This window comes from Zea mays, chromosome 1 (genome assembly GCF_902167145.1).
Source record: "Zea mays cultivar B73 chromosome 1, Zm-B73-REFERENCE-NAM-5.0, whole genome shotgun sequence".
NCBI lineage: Eukaryota > Viridiplantae > Streptophyta > Magnoliopsida > Poales > Poaceae > Zea > Zea mays.
In genome coordinates this window covers 238440631-238460102 of record NC_050096.1, presented here as the reverse complement: position 1 = coordinate 238460102, position 19472 = coordinate 238440631, and the positions used below count along the sequence as shown (strand labels likewise).

General features: G+C 46.1%; 1 protein-coding gene across 2 annotated transcripts; it reads left to right on the top strand.

Annotated features, from left to right (window-relative positions):
- Positions 1-13683: 13683 nt before the first annotated feature.
- On the top strand, positions 13684-17218 carry LOC100281789 (acyltransferase). Of its 2 annotated transcripts, NM_001365291.1 has the most exons (3): positions 13729-14027; positions 14138-14625; positions 15960-17218. In NM_001365291.1, the coding sequence occupies exons 2-3, from the start codon at positions 14321-14323 to the stop codon at positions 16786-16788; spliced, it is 1134 nt and encodes a 377-aa protein (NP_001352220.1). In that variant the 5' UTR covers positions 13729-14027; positions 14138-14320; the 3' UTR covers positions 16789-17218. The 2 variants fall into 2 exon arrangements, with proteins under 2 accessions (NP_001152441.1, NP_001352220.1); NM_001158969.2 differs by having other exon boundaries at positions 13684-14625; positions 15960-17023.
- The last annotated feature ends 2254 nt before the right edge of the window (positions 17219-19472 follow it).

Here is a 19472-nt window from a genome sequence, read left to right as displayed (position 1 = left end):
GCATTAAATGCGCGCCAGAGCGCGCAGAAGTCAGGCACGCGCGAAGTGGCGCACCGGACACTCTACAGTACATGTCCGGTGTGCCACCAGACATCCAGGCGGGCCCAGAAGTCAGAGCTCCAACGGTCGGAACCCAACGGCCTGGTGACGTGGCTGGCGCACCGGACACTGTCTGGTGTGCACCGGACTGTCCGGTGCACCATGCGACAGACAGCCCCACCAAACGGCTAGTTTGGTGGTTGGGGCTATAAATACCCCCAACCACTCCACATTCAAGACATCCAAGTTTTCACACTTCCAACCACTTACAAGAGCTAGACATTCAATACAAGACACACCCAAGTGATCAAATCCTCTCCCAATTCCACAAAAGCTTTAGTGACTAGTGAGAGTGATTTGTCGTGTTCTTTTGAGCTCTTGCGCTTGGATCGCTTTCTTCTTTCTCAATCTTTCTTGTGATCAAACACTCACTTGTAACCAAGGCAAGAGACACCAATTGTGTGGTGATCCTTGCTGGGAAGTTTTGTTCTCGGTTGATTTGAGAAGAGAAAGCTCACTCGGTCCGAGGGACCGTTTGAGAGAGGGAAAGGGTTGAAAGAGACCCAGTCTTTGTGACCACCTCAACGGGGAGTAGGTTTGCAAGAACCGAACCTCAGTAAAACAAATCCATGTGTCACACTTCTTATTCGCTTGCGATTTGTTTTGCGCCCTCTCTTGCGGACTCGATTATATTTCTAACTCTAACCCGGCTTGTAGTTGTGATTAACTTTGTAAATTTCAGTTTCGCCCTATTCACCCCCCCCCCTCTAGGCGACTTTCAGTCGGCCACAAGTGCCTCATGGCAAAGGACGGCAAAAAGAAGAAGGTTAAATCCAAATCCTCCACTAGATATGAGTCTTCTAGCGATGATAATGCTAGTGATGAGGAAGATAATTTGCATACTCTTTTTGCCAACTTAAACATGCAACAAAAAGAAAAATTAAATGAATTGATTAGTGCTATCCATGAGAAGGATGATCTCTTGGACTCCCAAGAGGACTTCCTTATTAAAGAAAACAAGAAGCATGTTAAAGTTAAAAATGCTTACGCTCTAGAAGTAGAAAAATGTGAAAAACTATCTAGTGAGCTAAGCACTTGCCATGAGACTATTGACAACCTTAGAAATGAAATGCTAATTTGTTAGCTAAGGTTGATTCTAATGTTTGTAATGTTTCAATTCCCAATCCTAGAAATGATAATGATGATTTGTTTGCTAAGATTGAAGAATTGAACATTTCTCTTGCTAGCCTTAGAAATGAAAATGAAAAATTGCTTGCTAAGGCTAAAGATTTTGATGTTTGCAATGCTACCATTTCTGATCTTAGAGATAAAAATGATATATTACGTGCTAAGATTGTTGAACTTAATTCTTGTAAACCCTCTACATCCACCACTGAGCATGTCACTATTTGCACTAGATGTAGAGATGTTGATATTGATGTTATTCATAATCATATGGTATTAATTAAGCAACAAAATGATCATATAGCAAAATTAGATGCTAAAATTGCCGAGCATGAACTTGAAAATGAAAAATTTAAATTTGCTCGTAGTATGCTTTATAGTGGGAGACACCCTGGCATTAAGGATGGCATTGGCTTCCAACAGGGAGGCAATGTCAAACTTAATGCCCCTCCTAAGAAATTGTCTAATTTTGTTAAGGGCAAGGCTCCCATGCCTCAGGATAACGAGGGTTACATTTTGTACCCTGCCGGTTATCCTGAGAGCAAAATTAGGAGAATTCATTCTAGGAAGTCTCACTCTGGCCCTAACCATGCATTTATGTATAAGGGTGAGACATCTAGCTCTAGGCAACCAACCCGTGCTAAATTGCCTAAGAATAAAACTCTTAGTGCATCAAATGACCATAGCATTTCATTTAAAACTTTTGATGCATCATATGTTTTAACTAACAAATCCGGCAAGGTAGTTGCCAAGTATGTCGGGGGCAAGCACAAGGGGTCAAAGACTTGTGTTTGGGTACCCAAAGTTCTTGTGTCTAATGCCAAAGGACCCAAAACCATTTGGGTACCTAAAGTCAAGAACTAAAATTGTTTTGTAGGTTTATGCATCCGGGGGCTCAAGTTGGATCATCGATAGCGGGTGCACAAACCACATGACAGGGGAGAAGAAGATGTTCTCCTCCTACGAGAAAAACCAAGATCCCTAACGAGCTATCACATTCGAGGATGGAAACCAAGGTTTGGTCAAAGGATTGGGTAAAATTGCTATATCACCTGACCATTCCATTTCCAATGTTTTCTTGTTGATTCATTAGATTACAATTTGCTTTCCGTATCTCAATTATGTCAAATGGGCTACAACTGTCTTTTTACTGATGTAGGTGTCACTGTCTTTAGAAGAAGTGATGATTCAATAGCATTTAAGGGTGTGTTAGAGGGTCAGCTATACTTGGTAGATTTTGATAGAGCTAAACTCGACACATGCTTAATTGCTAAGACTAACATGGGTTGGCTCTGGCACCGCCGACTAGCCCATGTTGGGATGAAGAATCTTCATAAGCTTCTAAAGGGAGAACACATTTTAGGATTAACAAATGTTCATTTTGAGAAAGACAAGATTTGTAGCGCATGCCAAGCAGGGAAGCAAGTTGGTGCTCACCATCCACACAAGAACATCATGACAACCGACAGGCCACTAGAGCTCCTACACATGGATCTATTCGGCCCGATAGCTTATATAAGCATCGGCGGAAGTAAGTACTGTCTAGTTATTGTGGATGATTATTCTCGCTTCACTTGGGTGTTCTTTTTGCTAAAAAAACCTCATACCCAAGAGATCTTAAAGGGATTCTTGAGACGGGCTCAAAATGAGTTCGGCTTAAGGATTAAGAAAATTAGAAGCGACAACGTGACGGAGTTCAAGAACTCATAAATAGAAGGCTTCCTTGAGGAGGAGGGCATCAAGCATGAGTTCTCTTCTCCCTACACGCCACAACAAAATGGTGTAGTGGAGAGGAAGAATCAAACTCTATTGGACATGGCAAGAACCATGCTTGATGAGTACAAGACTTCGGATCGGTTTTGGGCCGAGGCGGACAACACCGCTTGCTACGCCATCAACCGATTATATCTACACCGAATCCTCAAGAAGACATCATATGAACTCCTAACCGGTAAAAAGCCCAATATTTCATATTTTAGAGTCTTTGGTAGCAAATGCTTTATACTTGTTAAAAGAGGTAGAAAATCTAAATTTGCTTCTAAGACTGTAGAAGGCTTTTTACTAGGATATGATTCAAACACAAGGGCATATAGAGTCTTTAACAAGTCCTATGGACAAGTTGAAGTTTATTGTGATGTTGTGTTTGATGAGACTAATGGCTCTCAAGTAGAGCAAGTTGATCTTGATGAGATAGGTGATGAAGAGGCTCCGTGCATCGCGCTAAGGAACATGTCCATTGGGGATGTGTGTCCTAAGGAATCCGAAGAGCCTCCAAATGCACAAGATCAACCATCCTCCTCCACGCAAGCATCTCCACCAACTCAAAATGAGGATAAGGCTCAAGTTGATGAAGGAGAAGATCAAGCAAATGAGCCACCTCAAGATGACGACAATGATCAAGGGGGAGATGCAAATGATCAAGACAAGGAGGATGAAGAACCAAGACCGCCACACCCAAGAGTCCACCAAGCAATCCAACGAGATCACCCCATCGACACCATCCTCGGCGACATTCATAAGGGGGTACTACTAGATCTCGTGTTGCACATTTTTGTGAGCATTACTCTTTTGTTTCCTCTATTGAGCCACATAGGGTAGAGGAAGCACTACAAGATTCGGATTGGGTGGTGGCGATGCTAGAGGAGCTCAACAACTTCACGAGGAATGAGGTATGGCATTTAGTTCCACGTCCTAATCAAAATGTTGCAGGAACCAAATGGGTGTTCCGCAACAAGCAAGACGAGCATGGTGTGGTGACAAGGAACAAAGCCCGACTTGTGGCCAAGGGATACTCCTAAGTCGAAGGTTTGGATTTCGGTGAAACCTATGCACCTGTAGCTAGGCTTGAGTCAATTCGTATATTATTAGCCTATGCTACTTACCATGGCTTCAAGCTTTATCAAATGGACGTGAAAAGTGCCTTCCTCAATGGACCAATCAAGGAAGAGGTCTATGTTGAGCAACCTCCCGGCTTTGAAGATAGTGAGTATCCTGACCATGTGTATAAACTCTCTAAGGCGCTTTATGGGCTCAAGCAAGCCCCAAGAGCATGGTATGAATGCCTTAGAGATTTCCTTATCACTAATGGATTCAAAGTCGGAAAGGCCGATCCTACTTTATTCACTAAAACTCTTGAAAATGACTTGTTTGTATGCCAAATTTATGTTGATGATATTATATTTGGGTCTACTAACGAGTCTACATGTGAAGAATTTAGTAGGATCATGACACAAAAATTCGAGATGTCTATGATGGGGGAGTTGAAGTACTTCTTGGGATTTCAAGTGAAGCAACTCCAAGAGGGCACCTTCCTAAGCCAAACGAAGTATACTCAAGATATTCTAAACAAGTTTGGGATGAAGGATGCCAAACCCATCAAGACACCCATGGGAACCAATGGGCATCTCGACCTCGACACGGAAGGTAAGTCCGTGGATCAAAAGGTATACCGGTCGATGATAGGATCTTTACTCTATTTATGTGCATCTCGACCGGATATTATGCTTTCCGTTTGCATGTGTGCAAGATTCCAAGCCGACCCTAAGGAAGCTCACCTTACGGCCGTAAAATGAATCTTGAGATATTTAGTTTATACTCCTAAGTTTGGGCTTTGGTATCCTAGGGGATCCACTTTTGATTTAACTGGTTATTCGGATGCCGATTGGGCGGGGTGTAAAATTAATAGAAAGAGCACATCGGGGACTTGCCAGTTCTTGGGAAGATCCTTGGTGTCTTGGGCTTCAAAGAAGCAAAATTCCGTAGCTCTTTCTACCGCCGAAGCCGAGTATATTGCCGCAGGCCATTGTTGCGCACAATTGCTTTGGATGAGGCAAACCCTTAGGGACTACGGTTACAAATTAACCAAAGTTCCTATTCTATGTGATAATGAGAGTGCAATCCGCATGGCGGATAATCCCGTTGAGCATAGCCGCACTAAGCACATAGCCATTCGGTATCACTTTTTAAGAGATCACCAACAAAAGAGAGATATCGAGATTTCATACATTAATACTAAAGATCAATTAGCCGATATCTTTACCAAGCCACTTGATGAACAAACCTTTAACAAACTTAGGCATGAGCTAAATATTCTTGATTCTAGGAACTTCTTTTGTTGATTTGCACAAATTGCTCATTCATATACCTTTGATCATGTCTCTTTCATGTACTATGACTAATATGTTTTCAAGTAAATTTCAAACCAAGTCATAGGTGTATTGAAAGGGAATTAGAGTCTTCGGCGAAGACAAAGGCTTCCACTCAACTCCATAACTCATCCTTTGCCGTCGCTCCGAGCCATTTCTCCAACATTGGTATAATCTTCACTCGTATTTTATTTGCCAAAGGGAAGAAAGTAGTTAAAAGGGATCTAATGATTCCATTTTTGGCGATTTATACCAAAGGGGGAGAGAGCATGAGCCCAAAGCAAAAGGACTGCACCACCACCCATTTAAAAATTTTGGTTTTCAATTGGTACTAATTTTAGAAAGAGTTTTTCAAATGGTATGATTTTCAAATTGGTATCTCATTGTGTTCAAAAGGGGGAGAGAGTAGTATTTTCAAAATCAATATCTTAAAACCCTCTTGAACACTAAGAGGAGATTTCATTAAGGGGGAGTTTTGTTTAGTCAAAGGAAAAGCATTTGAAACAGGGGGAGAAAATTTCAAATCTTGAAAATGCTTCGCAAAATCTTATTTATTTACCTCTAACTATTTGCAAAAGGACTTTGAAAGGATCTACAAAAGAATTTGCAAAAATAAAACAAGTGGTGCAAGCGTGGTCCAAAATGTTAAAAATAAAAGAAACAATCCATGCATATTCTATAAGTATTTATATTGGCTCAATTCCAAGCAACCTTTGCACTTACATTATGTAAACTAGTTCAATTATGCACCTCTATATTTGCTTTGGTTTGTGTTGGCATCAATCACCAAAAAGGGGGAGATTGAAAGGGAATTAGGCTTACACCTATTTTCCTAATTGATTTTGGTGGTTGAATTGCCCAACACAAATAATTGGACTAACTAGTTTGCTCTAGTGTATAAGTTATACAGGTGCCAAAGGTTCACACTTAGCCAATAAAAAGACCAAGAATTGGGTTCAACAAAAAGAGCAAGGGATAACCGAAGGCTGCCCTGGTCTGGCGCACCGGACTGTCCGGTGTGCCACCGAACAGTGTCCGGTGCACCAGGGGACTCCAAGCCAAACTTCGCACCTTCGGGAATTTTCAGAGGCGCTTCGCTATAATTCACCGGACATGTCCGGTGCACACCGGACAGTGTCCGGTGCTCCAGAGGAGAGCGACTCTGAACTCGCCAGCTTCGGGAATCCGCTCCGCTATAATTCACCGGACATGTCCGGTGCACACCGGACTGTCCGGTGAGCCAGCGGAGCAACGACTACTTCGCGCCAACGGTCGACTGCAACGCATTAAATGCGCGCCAGCGCGTGTAGAGGAGCAGAGCACGCGCGGGTGACACACCGGACAGTCTACAGGACTTGTCCGGTGCACCACCGGACAGCCCGGCGGGCCCACATGTCAGAGCTCCAACGGTCGGAACCCAACGACCTGGTGACGTGGCTGGCGCACCGGACAGTGTCCGGTGGCGCACCGGACTGTCCGGTGCGCCATGCGACAGCAGCCTCCACCAAACGGCTAGTTTGGTGGTTGGGGTTATAAATACCCCCAACCACCCCACATTCAAATGATCCAAGTTTTCACACTTCCAACCACTTACAAGAGCTAGGCATTCAATACAACACACACCCAAGTGATCAAATCCTCTCTCAATTCCACAAAAGCTTTAGTGTTAAGAGAGAGTGATTTGTTGTGTTCTTTTGAGCTCTTGCGCTTGGATTGCTTTCTTCTTTCTCATTCTTTGCTTGTGATCAAAACTCAATTGTAACCAAGGCAAGAGACACCAATTGTGTGGTGATCCTTGCGGGGAAGTTTTGTTCCCGGTTGATTTGAGAAGAGAAAGCTCACTCGGTCCGGGGGACCGTTTGAGAGAGGGAAGGGGTTGAAAAAGACCCGGCCTTTGTGGCCTTCTCAACGGGGAGTAGGTTTGAAAGAACCGAACCTCGGTAAAACAAATCCTTGTGTCTCACTTCTTTATTTGCCTGCGATTTGTTTTGCACCCTCTCTCGCGGACGTGATTATATTTCTAACACTAACCTGACTTGTAGTTGTGATTAACTTTGTAAATTTCAGTTTCGCCCTATTCACCCCCCTCTAGGCGACTTTCAAGCGTGAGGCGACCCCTCCCTCGGAGGACTTCGACGATTCCGAGTACTCAGAGGAGGAGTTCTCCTCCGAGTCCGAGGGGTCGCCAGTCCACGCCTCTCCCCCGGCATCGTCTGATGACTCGGACGATTCTCAGGGGATCGTCGCCGAGGTGTGGACATATATCCGGGTCGTCGAGCGCTCCGGGCTCGAGGGCTCGGATGAGTCGGAGGTCTCCTTGGACGAGGAGAACTCCTCTGACTCGTCCGAGGAGGGGAGCGGCGGTGACGACGGCGAGGAGGGCGACGGCGACGACGGCAAGGGCGACAGCAAAGGCGGCAGCGGCAGCAGCAAGGCCAGTGGTTAAGCGCCACTGGCTTAGATGTTAGTATAGATAAATAGTAGTAGAAGTAGTATTAGTGGAATAATGTAGTAGTAGTTAGTAGTATAGCGTAGTGAAATGTAATGTAGTAATGTAATGTATCGAAAAGTGGGAAGAAGACCGTCTCATAATGAGTCAGTTTTTAAGTTTGTGGAAGGACTTCCCCTTTTTATATAATGAAGAAAACTTCAGCTTGTTCTGTGCACATTTCTTGCCTTTCCATCGTTCCTTTATAGTCGATTGACAGCTTGTATTTGTGCCCAATGCAGCCGTTGTTCTCAGAGATAACGCTCGAGTAACGACTTGTAATTGTTGTGTCGTATTTTAATTCCGCCTGCATTTACGTAGAGAAAGGACGGCTGAGTTACTGTCGGTGTCTTCAGAGGTAACAGCCGAATGGTTCTTGGTGAACGTCGGCGTTTTAGATTGTAACAGCCGAGTTCTGCTGAGCCACGTCGGCGTTTTAGAAATAATGGCCGAGTGATGAATGGTGACGTCAGCGTTTTAGAAGTAACATCCGAGTCATATTAGGCCATGTCAGCGTTTTAGAAATAACGATCGAGTGATGAATGGCAACGTCAGTGTTTTAGAAGTAACAACCGAGTCGTATTAGGCCACGTCGGCGTTTTAGAAATAACGGCCGAGTGATGACTAAGCACATTTTAGAAATGGTGTCTGACCCGGGAAAACCCCATTTGTATCACATCGCCGCACGCCTCTGCATTCTCAGCCCTAGCCTCACTTTTTGCCTCCGAACCTCCTCTGTTTTCCTTTGATTTCGCTTCCGCTCAGTCCGCCGACGAGATTGTGATGGTGCCCAAGCGGAAGAGTCATAATTCTGCTGTTGCGGTTATTCCTCCCATCAATCCCAATAGCCAATTGCCTTTCACATGTAATCATATGTCTGTTGTTTCCGAGTCGGATCTTCTCCATCTTGTCTCTGTCGGAGTTCTTCCTCCGAAGGAGCTTTGCTCTTGGCGGATTTGTCGTGGGGTTACTGTCCCGATAGAGGATACCCACGAGTCCGTTGTTTACATCCCTTTTCTTATCCGCGACCTTGCTCTTCCCATTTCTCCCTTCTTTCGCGGTCTCCTTGACTTCCATCTAAATCTGACTCACCTGAATCCCAACTCTATTCTGCAAATTTCTGTCTTTGTTCACCTGTGCGAAGCCTACCTTGGAATTATCCCTCACTTCGGTTTGTGGAAGTACTTGTATCATTGTCGTCCTGGGATGGCTGGGGCAGCACCAGCTCGTGGGTGGTGCAAGTCTGGAGATGCGCAGTGGGAGGAAAACGAAATACCTTGACATCCCACTCAAAGATAGCATTAAAGGATGGCGTTTAGAGTGGTTCATTGTGGAAAACCATGGCAAGTCCCTCCCCCCTCGGTCAGGGAGACAACCAGATGTTCGTGCTCCAAGTTGGATTGAGTCCCCCACAGACGTGGAGATAACAGAAGCCAAGGTTCTGCTTGCTGAGATTTGTTTGTGGAAGGAGAGAGGTCTGACTGCTGAAGCTATGGTTGCAGACTTTGTTTTTAAGAATATTCAGCCACTGAAGGACAGAGCGTACCCGGCTTATTTGTATAGTGGTGTCACCGACTCAACCCGGGTTACCAACAAGAGGATTCCTGCTGTGGATTTGGTGAGCCGACTAGAAATGATCCTTAGAGGCAAAGTATCAAATATTGGTGCTCCTGTTGCATATTCTGCTTGGAATCTGCCACCTTCTAAGTCCTTTTTCGATTTTGTGTCCAATCCTCCTACTGGTGACAGTGGTTTGGGTCTTAGAGTGCGACCCTCTCTCGAAGAAGTTGAGGTTCTGGTTGCTTCACTTGGTGATCTTCCCAATGATGAAAACCAGGTTCACTTTGAGATGCCTATGAGTCCAGGTGATGCAGAGATAAGTGCTATGCTGGACATGTTGGCTGAGGATTCATCTACCTCGGTCCCTGTTGAAACAATGGCTGTTGCGACTATCCTAGAGCCTGAAAGAACTGTGAACACTCAAAAGCTTGATGGTACTCGCCCGAAACGCCTCCGCCAGGCTAGTCATCCAACTACACCTGTCGAGGGGAAGAAAAAGAAAAAGAGACGGCTTCGGCGAGTGTCGTGTTTGGACCAGGATGTTGGCCCTTCTGCTCCTACTGCTGAAGAAGTACCGGTGGAACTCTTTACTGGAGCTGATCCTAATGAGGTCCTGAGCTCATTCATCGGCGGTGATGTAGAGGTCCGCTTCCCGAAATAGCTGCTCGGAGGTAGTCGGCGCCTTTTGCAGTATGGCTCGGACAAAGGCCGAGTCATTAGATCCCCGGTAGAAGTCCTCGATTACTGCTGCTTCTGCAACCTCGGGGATACGATTTCTCATGGTCTGAAATCTTTTGAGGTACGACCGGAGAGTCTCATCCCCTCGGCGCTTGATGGATTTGAGGTCCCATGGCTGCGCCAGTTTGTCGGAGAGGGATTGGAAGTTGGCGATGAAGCGCCGACTGAAATCGCTTCAGTCATCGATGCAGTGTCGGGGTAGGTGTTGTAGCCATTGCAGCGCATCCTGCCCGAGGACGATGGGCAAGTACGCGGTCATCACATCTTCAATTGCCCCAGCGGCTCAGGCAGCGGTGGTGTAGACAGCCAACCAGCCTCCCGGGTCCTGCTTAGGCTCGTACTTGTCGATGTTGGAGACTTTGAAGTTAGGGGGCCATTGAATGGCCCTGAGACGTGGAGTGAGCGCCGATACCCCACATGTGTCCTCATGTCGACGATGATGATGTCGGTCCCAGGGAGGGAAGTTGTTGACGTGGTGCTTCGACCGTCCTCGGGTCATGCCGCCGGTCAAAGCCGTTGCCAACTCAACTCTGGTGGCCTGACTTCGCGCAGGGATGTCGTGATCCTGATCATATTCTTCTTGGCGCCGAATCTCATTCTCATGTCGTCGTTCGCGCGAAGCGTTGATGGAGCTTCGTGCATCCCGCCGACTGTTGATGGCCTGTCGTAGATCACTCGGTGGATGGGCGAGAGGTAGAAGATGATTAGATGCCCGAGTGAGCAGCCGCCGATAGCCCTCGGCATTCGGGGTCTGGGGGAGGCCATCGGCTATCTGAGCCAACACTCTATCGGCCTCACTCGGTGTGTTCATGGCTCGGGCAAAGTCGAGGTTCAAGTTCCGTCCGAGAAGAGGGTTCTCTCGGTGTTGTCTCGCCTCCTGTTCGGGCTGTTCTTGAGCTTGCCAGCGATCACGTCGTCGGGAATTCCTCCTTTCCCTGAAGACCCGTTCTTCTGGAGTTTCTCCCATCTCCAAGATCTCATCTCGTGACACAGGCTACGCTGGGTCCCGCTCTCCGGCTTCATGATGTCGCCGGATATTTCGGTGTCGGTTCCTTCGTCGGCGAGATTCCCGCTGAAGAGGTTCTTCTCCCGGCGCGGTTGGTTCATCGTCGGAGACGGGGGTTGATTCCACTCTTCCTCCGATGAAGAGGACGTCGGGGTAGAATGGAACCGTCGTAGTGACAAGCTTCTTTCTGTTCTCCTTTGAGGGTGGAGGTACCAGGAGAGCAGCTTGACAAGCCTTTACCTCGTTTGCTTCCTTTTTCCTTGTGATTCGTGTCCATTTTTCCGTAGAAGAGGTCGACATCGGAGTTCTCCGGGTAGATGGATCCTCTGCTCCTGGCTTGCAGTAGGTAGTCTTCGCTCGGAGCGCTGGAGGTTGCGCTTTTTCCTTCTTCGCTCCGGCTTTCCCCGAGATTGTTGAGGAAGGCTTTCTCTACGGCGGATCCGTGATGCGATGTAGAGTTCCCTCTTCGTCTGCTACGGATGAAATGGTTCCGAAGCAGAACACACACTCGGGGCGGAGGATGATCTTGTGCTGGAAAGTGATGGCCATTGAGCTAGCTTGGATCAGTGACACACCCCCTACCTGGCGTGCCAGCTGTCGGTGTTTTGGGTCCGACCGTCACCCAGGGTTGTCCCTTGAGGTGCTTTTTTGGAGTAGGACGGTGTTACCGACTGTAGCTCGATGGTTCGTGCCAGATGCACGAGAGACAGTAGACAATCTTGTATAGGTTCGGGCCGCTTTGAGATGTGTAACACCCTACGTCCTGATGTGGATCTTTTGTGTGGTGGGTTACAAGGGGGTTCTCTAGTATGAGAGATGCTAGAGAGCTGAGTAGATGGCTAAGTAGTGAGATGTTTTTGAGGGATGTCCCCTAGGCCTTATATACTCGACCGTGGGGCGTTACATGCGGATGTGATAACAACGTGTGCCTAAGTAATTGTAAACCGACTGAGCTTATCTTCCTATAATTCCATCGACTTATCGTCATTCAGTTCCGGCGCCAGAGGATGCCGCGCGGGAAAGTCGTGTCGCTGCTGTGGACGTCGTTCAAATCCATTGGGCCGTCCGAGCTTGGGTTGATCCAATCTTACGTCAATCCACTTTGCTAGACGTTCCTCCCCAGGCCCACGAAGGGATGGCCTTGCGAAATATTGGGCCCAAGGTCTTTCGCGAGGTCTTCTAGCCTTCCAGTGGACCCGGGGGATATCTGTCCCCCACAGTATACACAACACTTCTTCGACGTGCTAGAGCGCTAAGTATGACATGCCACATTGGTAGGTATGGCTCCCACACAATCGAGCACGACATAGTTGATAGCTGTTGAATGGACACGTACTGCATAGTGCTCGTGGATACACCGATGGTATGATGCGTGGCTACATCGATGTTATTTGACCACTACATGGCCTCTCTCAATAAATACGACGAATGGAGATCCTATCTTAACTGCTCGGTAACATGTGCGGTCATCTTGCTCAGAGGCATACGTGATGTCATGCCACTCAAGGTCGTTCTATCCTTAGGGCGTCTTGAGAGAACTGAAGATTCCGAGTATGGCCACCAAATCATGGGGCCCTATGGCATAGCCGTCGTGGACCTATGGTCTTGATGTGCAGGGCCCTTAGAAATGCCATGTTGGTGCTGAGTCGGGCCTTCTATGAGTACGTATTCTCGTGTTGATGTCCTAAAGGACATTATGTACTTTATAAATCTTCGTATGCTTACAATACATATGACTTTTTCTAATCGGGTAGAACTTTAGCATGTGCCAGCTAGGTTTGACGAACTAGTTAGACTATCTCCAGCAGTTTACCTATCCCCATACCCATATTCAAACTCCACTGTGCGAACAGTACAGTCTACAATGTAGAACAGTGCAAAACAGTGTTTTTGGGAAAACTATGGATAGACTGCTGCAGACGGCCCTAGAACTTTGACTAAACTTCAGTTGACTTGTTAGCATTTCTATTTTGTTTTTAGGGGCTAAAGTTTAGTAGCTACTTGAGATCCAGATAGTTTTGTAAGAACTTTTTTCATTGTTGGGTTCATTACAATTTTTTGTAACGAAGTACAATTCCGTGTTGCCCTAAATGCATTGCTGGTAGTCCTAGCACGCATGTTACTCGAATAGTATATAGCAAAGGACAAAAAAGAGGACAACATTTATGGTCAAGAAAGTAAGACGATTTGTACAAAACTAAATATATGCTTATTTTTAGTCGTCGTCCTGAAGTATAGATGCTTAATGAGCCTCCTCCTCCAGCGGCAGTGAAGTCATCCAATGCACAGTTATTAGAATCAGATGAAACATCAAACCAACGTTGCTGGTTCACGTGGTTACGGTTTGATTGAGGATCCAACCAGCACTGTTAATGCTAAAGTAAAAAAATGGGCCATGCAAGAAATAGTAGATGAGGGAAGGTTCTCATGAGCCATGCATGCATGCATGATGACCCATGTCCATGATGTGGTATCCCCTTCTGCGTGCTATAAAACCACCCTCCACCCTCCTCCCTTTCCCCAACCTCTGAACCCCGCTCTAATAAATCTTCCTCCCATCTCTCTCGCTCCCAACCCTCAAGTCCCCACCAACCCAACCCTGGTGGCACCGGCCGCACACACGAAAGCAAGCTAGCTAGTCACTATTAGAGCTATTTGGTTGGGAGCGGTTTAGCTGAGCAAGATCGAACTGGCATTGTCACACACATCTCAGCACTCAGCTCCTTGGGTTCCCCTCCATGAGCAGCAGCTGAGCAGCCACACATTGCCGTCTTCCTTGCTGCACTTGTAGTTACAGCTAGATCCATTGATTTTTTTGGCAACAACAAGAGCAGGAGCTACTGAGCAAGAAGTGCGTACGTGCTTGGTGAGTGTTACTTATACTAGCTTGCGATGGAGCTGGTGACTATGGTGACGCTGACGCTGCTGGCGTACTCGGCGGCGATGCTGGCGCGGCTTCTGGTGGCGCGCGCGCAGCGGCGTCGGTGCTACCTGCTGGACTACGTGTGCTACAAGGCGACGGACGACCGGAAGCTGCCGACGGACCTGTGCGGCGAGATCATCCAGCGGAACAAGCTGCTGGGGCTGGAGGAGTACAAGTTCCTGCTGAAGGTGATCGTGAACTCGGGCATCGGCGAGGAGACGTACGGCCCGCGCAACATGATCGAGGGCGGGGAGGCCCGGCCGGACCGCCTCCGCGAGGGCATGGAGGAGATGGACGAGACCTTCCACGCCGTCCTCGACGAGCTCTTCGCCCGGTCGGCGGCGCCCGGCGGCGTCGGCATCCGCCCCGCCGACGTCGACGTGCTCGTCGTCAACGTGTCCATGTTCTCGCCGGCGCCGTCCCTGTCGGCGCGCGTCGTGCGGCGCTACGGCCTCCGCGAGGACGCCAAGGTGTACAACCTCACGGGCATGGGCTGCAGCGCCACGCTCATCGCGCTCGACCTCGTCAACGGCTACTTCAGGTGCGTGCTCGACCTAGCTCGTTAATTCTTGCTAGTAATTAATTACTACTCGTTGTCATGAAGAGATAAAGGTCTCGTTCACGCATGGTGTGCTCCTGTAAATAGACGTCTGAGTTTGACAAACTGACAATAGATTATTGACCGCAGCCAAGTCTATCGTCTCTCTGGCCAAATAAATATTTAATCACAAGTTTAGGAAAAAAATTGTAATAAAGAATTCTATAACTCACAAAGTCTAAAGCTGTTTTGTTACGAAAAGGCAAAAACAAAAAAAAACAAAAAAGGGGGCTAGAGCTGAAAATGTATATATGTTGCACAGGTAAAAAAAAAGCCCAAAGCTGGGCAAAAATTTATGCCTGATGGGCCCTAGCTAGCTGCTCTGGTAATTAAGGGCATGGATGGATACACACCCAGCTGTGAGGCATCTTGTTTGGTTGCACGCCATTGAATCCATCGTCTGTGTAGCTACTGAGACCAGATAAATGTTCAGTACTCCCCTCCTACTACTTGTAAATTAATGCCTATCAATCGGAACATGTACCGTACGTGCTCTACCTACTAGCTAGCAACGTAGTAGTAGCTCATTTTTAAGAGTGGTAGTACTCGTTTGGTACTTGTGCTCACCATAATAATGAACACAATCACAAGGATTTTTTTGTTATGAACCTATGGTAGTTTTGTTCTCTCTTTTTTCAGCAAGATAAACTAGGAAACAAATATATGGTGGAAGGTCTTGTAAATAAAGCATTAAGCAGCGTAACCATTATAAGCTTAGGTCCTACATTAATATTGAAGAGTTAACCACTATAAAGATCCATATAGTAAGTGATTGACTCTATTATTAAACTTGCTGCAAGAAGATCCATCCCGAGATGGCAGTAGCCGCATCCCCCATGAACACGGGAGTAAATGTGGCCGGGGCCAGCAATGGCATGAATGCTGTGCTGTGACTGCTGCATGTGAGCCAGCTACGGCTACGGCCTACTCTGGAGTCTGGACTGTCCTCCTTTAATGCCTGCTCACCAAGTTTGGTTTGCCTTTAGATGGGCATGAATGGCTCAGCCGCTCAGGCAGGCACGGCATGGCTGGACCTGGACCTGACCGGCTCCGCTTGTAGTTAGTAGACATGCTTGTCCATTGGGCTGAACTGTCTGGTTCAGGCAGATCTCCATCTATCCCAGGCCGACGAGAAAGTCGGCGGTGGCACAGCCGCACAGGCAACGACCAACATAGCATACTTGAAAATGGCTGGCGTGTGCATAGCATACTTGAAATCTTAATGAACTTGTTTGTCAGTCATGGATGCTGGATTACGTGTGGTTGGTTGCTTGCAGGACGCACGCCGGGCAGGTGGCTCTGGTGATGACGTCGGAGTCGATCGCGCCCAACTGGTACGCGGGCAACAAGCGCACCTTCATGCTGGGCAACTGCCTGTTCCGCTCCGGCGGCTGCGCCTACTTCCTGACCAACGACCCGCGGCTCCGGCCGCACGCCAAGCTCCGTCTCCGCCACGTGGTGCGCACCCACACGGGCGCCTCCGACGAGGCCTACAACTGCGCGCTCCAGATGGAGGACGAGGCCGGCCGCCCGGGGTTCCACCTGGGCAAGGAGCTGCCGCGCGCCGCGGTGCACGCCTTCGTGCACAACCTCCGCGTGCTGGCGCCCCGCGTGCTGCCGCTCCCGGAGCTGCTCCGCCTCGCCTGCGCCACCCTCTCGGCGCGCCTGGCGCGCAAGAAGCGGCAGCGCGGCGCGGGCCATGGCCACGGCCACCTCACCATCCGCATGAAGGCCGGCGTCGACCACTTCTGCGTGCACACGGGCGGCGCCGCCGTCATCGACGGCGTCGGCAAGGGACTCACGCTCACGGAGCACGACCTGGAGCCCTCCCGCATGACGCTGCACCGCTTCGGCAACACCTCCGCCAGCAGCGTCTGGTACGTGCTCGCCTACATGGAGGCCAAGGGCCGCCTGCGCCAGGGCGACCGCGTCCTCATGCTCACCTTCGGCGCCGGATTCAAGTGCAACAGCTGCGTCTGGACCGTCGAGAGGCCCGCCACCGACGCCGGCGTCTGGAAGGACCGCATCCACCACTACCCGCTCAAGGACGTCTCCAACCCATTCATGGACAAGTACGGATTCGTCAAGGACCTCATAGACTTGTGATCGCCCCCTAGCTGCTCAACTCAACGTCTCAACCCCACCAACGCACATACTTTTTATTTACACCATTATTATTGTATTCATTGTCATGTTAGTACTACTCTGTTCTAGTATTGAGCAACTACTAGTTAATTAAGGTGAGCACAACAATGCTAGCTGAGGATTCATAGTAGCTTATGATTCTTTTGGTGATGGCGGGAAGATCGACTTTTACGTAGCAACGGATATGGCTTCGCTCTTTGTTCTTTCTTCAGTTCTGTCATTTCGTGTGTGTCAATTTAGATGCCCCATGTCGTCAGTCAATCAGTCAGTGTCGTCCTGTTCCTATTTACTATATCAAATGATTATGGTGCAATCATTTTTTAAACTAAGTTATTTATTATTTATTGTGTAATGGTAAATGTTGCTGTAATAAAGAGCATACTCTCACTCCAAAGATGCATGTTTTATGATCTGAAAGTCCACTGCGGCATAGTATTCATCAGCCCTCATGGCGATGTACATACGTAGAAGTCGGTTCTTCGATTTCTAAATAAATACAATACAAATTTAAACTACATTCTAGTTTATCTTAGAAATACAATATTTATCCGATTGCAACTACTCATCCTATATATATAAGACTGTCTCCAGCAACGTCCTCTATATACATCCTCTATATTCGTCTTTTACAGTCTTCTCTAAAAGATTTCATCTCCTATATCTACTTTCTCTCCAACAACGTTCTCTAAATCACGTCCTCTATATGTAAATACCTATATTAAAGACATTTTTATTTTTTTAATTTTTGTACATACGTATTTGTCATACTCTCAAATGTATTGTACATATTTTAGTTTTATTAAACCGGTTGTTTAAAGTATTCAAATAGATAGAGAACCGTTTAGAGAAACTCTACATATAGAGGATCCAGCAGCGTTCTCTAAATTTAGAGAACCGTTTAGAGGACGTTGCTGGAGGGAGACGTCCTCGTCCTCTAAATTTAGGGTACATAACCCTTTAGAGGGTCTTGTTGGAGCCAGCCTAATACTCACTCCATCCCATAAAATAAGCTAGGCGTACGTATATTTTTTTGGTAAAGTATTTAAAGTAAAACTTTAACCATTAATTTATTTTAAAATATGAAATCGACACATACAAATTGATCAACATCAACAACATAACCTTTTAGTCCCAAGCAAGTTAAGGTAGGCTAGAGTTGAAACTCAACAAGATGTCACCAAAACGAGAACGAGAGAAAAGGGGGAGAGAAAAGCTTTTGAGAGCACTAAAAAGAAAAAGACCTAATCACGGTTTAGGCACGTAGATAGCTTCTTTCCAAACACTTCTATCCAAACACAACTCCATTAGAATCTATCCAAATTGATCATTATATTAAAATATTTTTGAATACAAGTTCAAGTACATAACATGTACATATTAAAATATATGTTTCTTTGCTGAATTGATGGTCAAAGTTTTAAAACATTGACTTCTCTAAAAACATGTACGCCTTATTCACTACCGGAATCGTGTTCTTTGCTGAGTGTCTAAGGCACTCGGCAAACATTTTATCGACAAATGGTTATTTGTCGAGTACTTTTTCTTGACTCTCGGCAAAATAAAGACCGAAAAAAACAGCAAAACATTTTAAAATTATTGGATGATATCAAATAATTTCAAAATGTTTTGCTGTTTTTTAGGGTTTTTAAACATTTTAAAAACACACTCGGCAAAGAAACTCTTTGTCGAGTGTCAAAAATAAAACGCTAGGTAAAGAGCTTTTTGACGAGTGTTTTCTTTTATCAAAGGTTTTTTGCTTGGCACTAGGCAAAACATTTGGCACTCGGCAAAGAGCCGAATTCCGGTTGTGATTTTATGGGATGGAAGGAGTATCTCTTAATAATCTTCTTTAATTTTGACTTTTTTACGATTTAGATTATACTTAAAATTCTCTAATAATCTTATAGATAAAGATTTAGTAAATGAGCTAGACACCTAATCATTTGAAGAAACAAAATCAATCTCAAGCATTCTTCTTCTTTCTTGAATAGAACGAGTTAAGATTTTGATTTTTACCACCCTAATCTGATTGTACGACAACAATCTTATGATTAAGTTGTTGCTCTACAAGAATCTAAAACTCTTGAAATTTCTGAAAAGCTTCTGATTTAAACTTTGTGAGATGAATTCATGTAAATTTACTATAATCACCAATAAAGTTTACATAGTATTTTTTTCAACCTACTAATTCTGGTGTTGCGCCCCAAACATCAGCATTGGACAAGCTGTAACGGAAATTTAGACACGGTAGTAGACTTGGGATATGGGAACTAATTACTTAGATTGTTAGCAAGCTTTGCAAACTAACTCACTCACAAACTCTTGTGAACATAATAAATTGATATTGCTAACAACTTGGTCAACAAGTCAACAATACTAAAAGATGGACGGCCAAGACAACTATGTCATGTGTTTATTGATAATCTCTAGCACTACAAACTTCATTTATTATTGATATTGGAAGTGGATATAGCCCTCCTATGCATTTCCCTCTAAGCAGAATTGTCTTAATTTTTTATTCTTAGTGAGAAAGAAATTAGAATGTAGTTTAATAAGGATTGTATTATTAGATGTAATTAAGTTGATGACTAGAGATACATTTTTCATGGATTTGAGAACGTACAGAACATCTTTTAGCATGAACA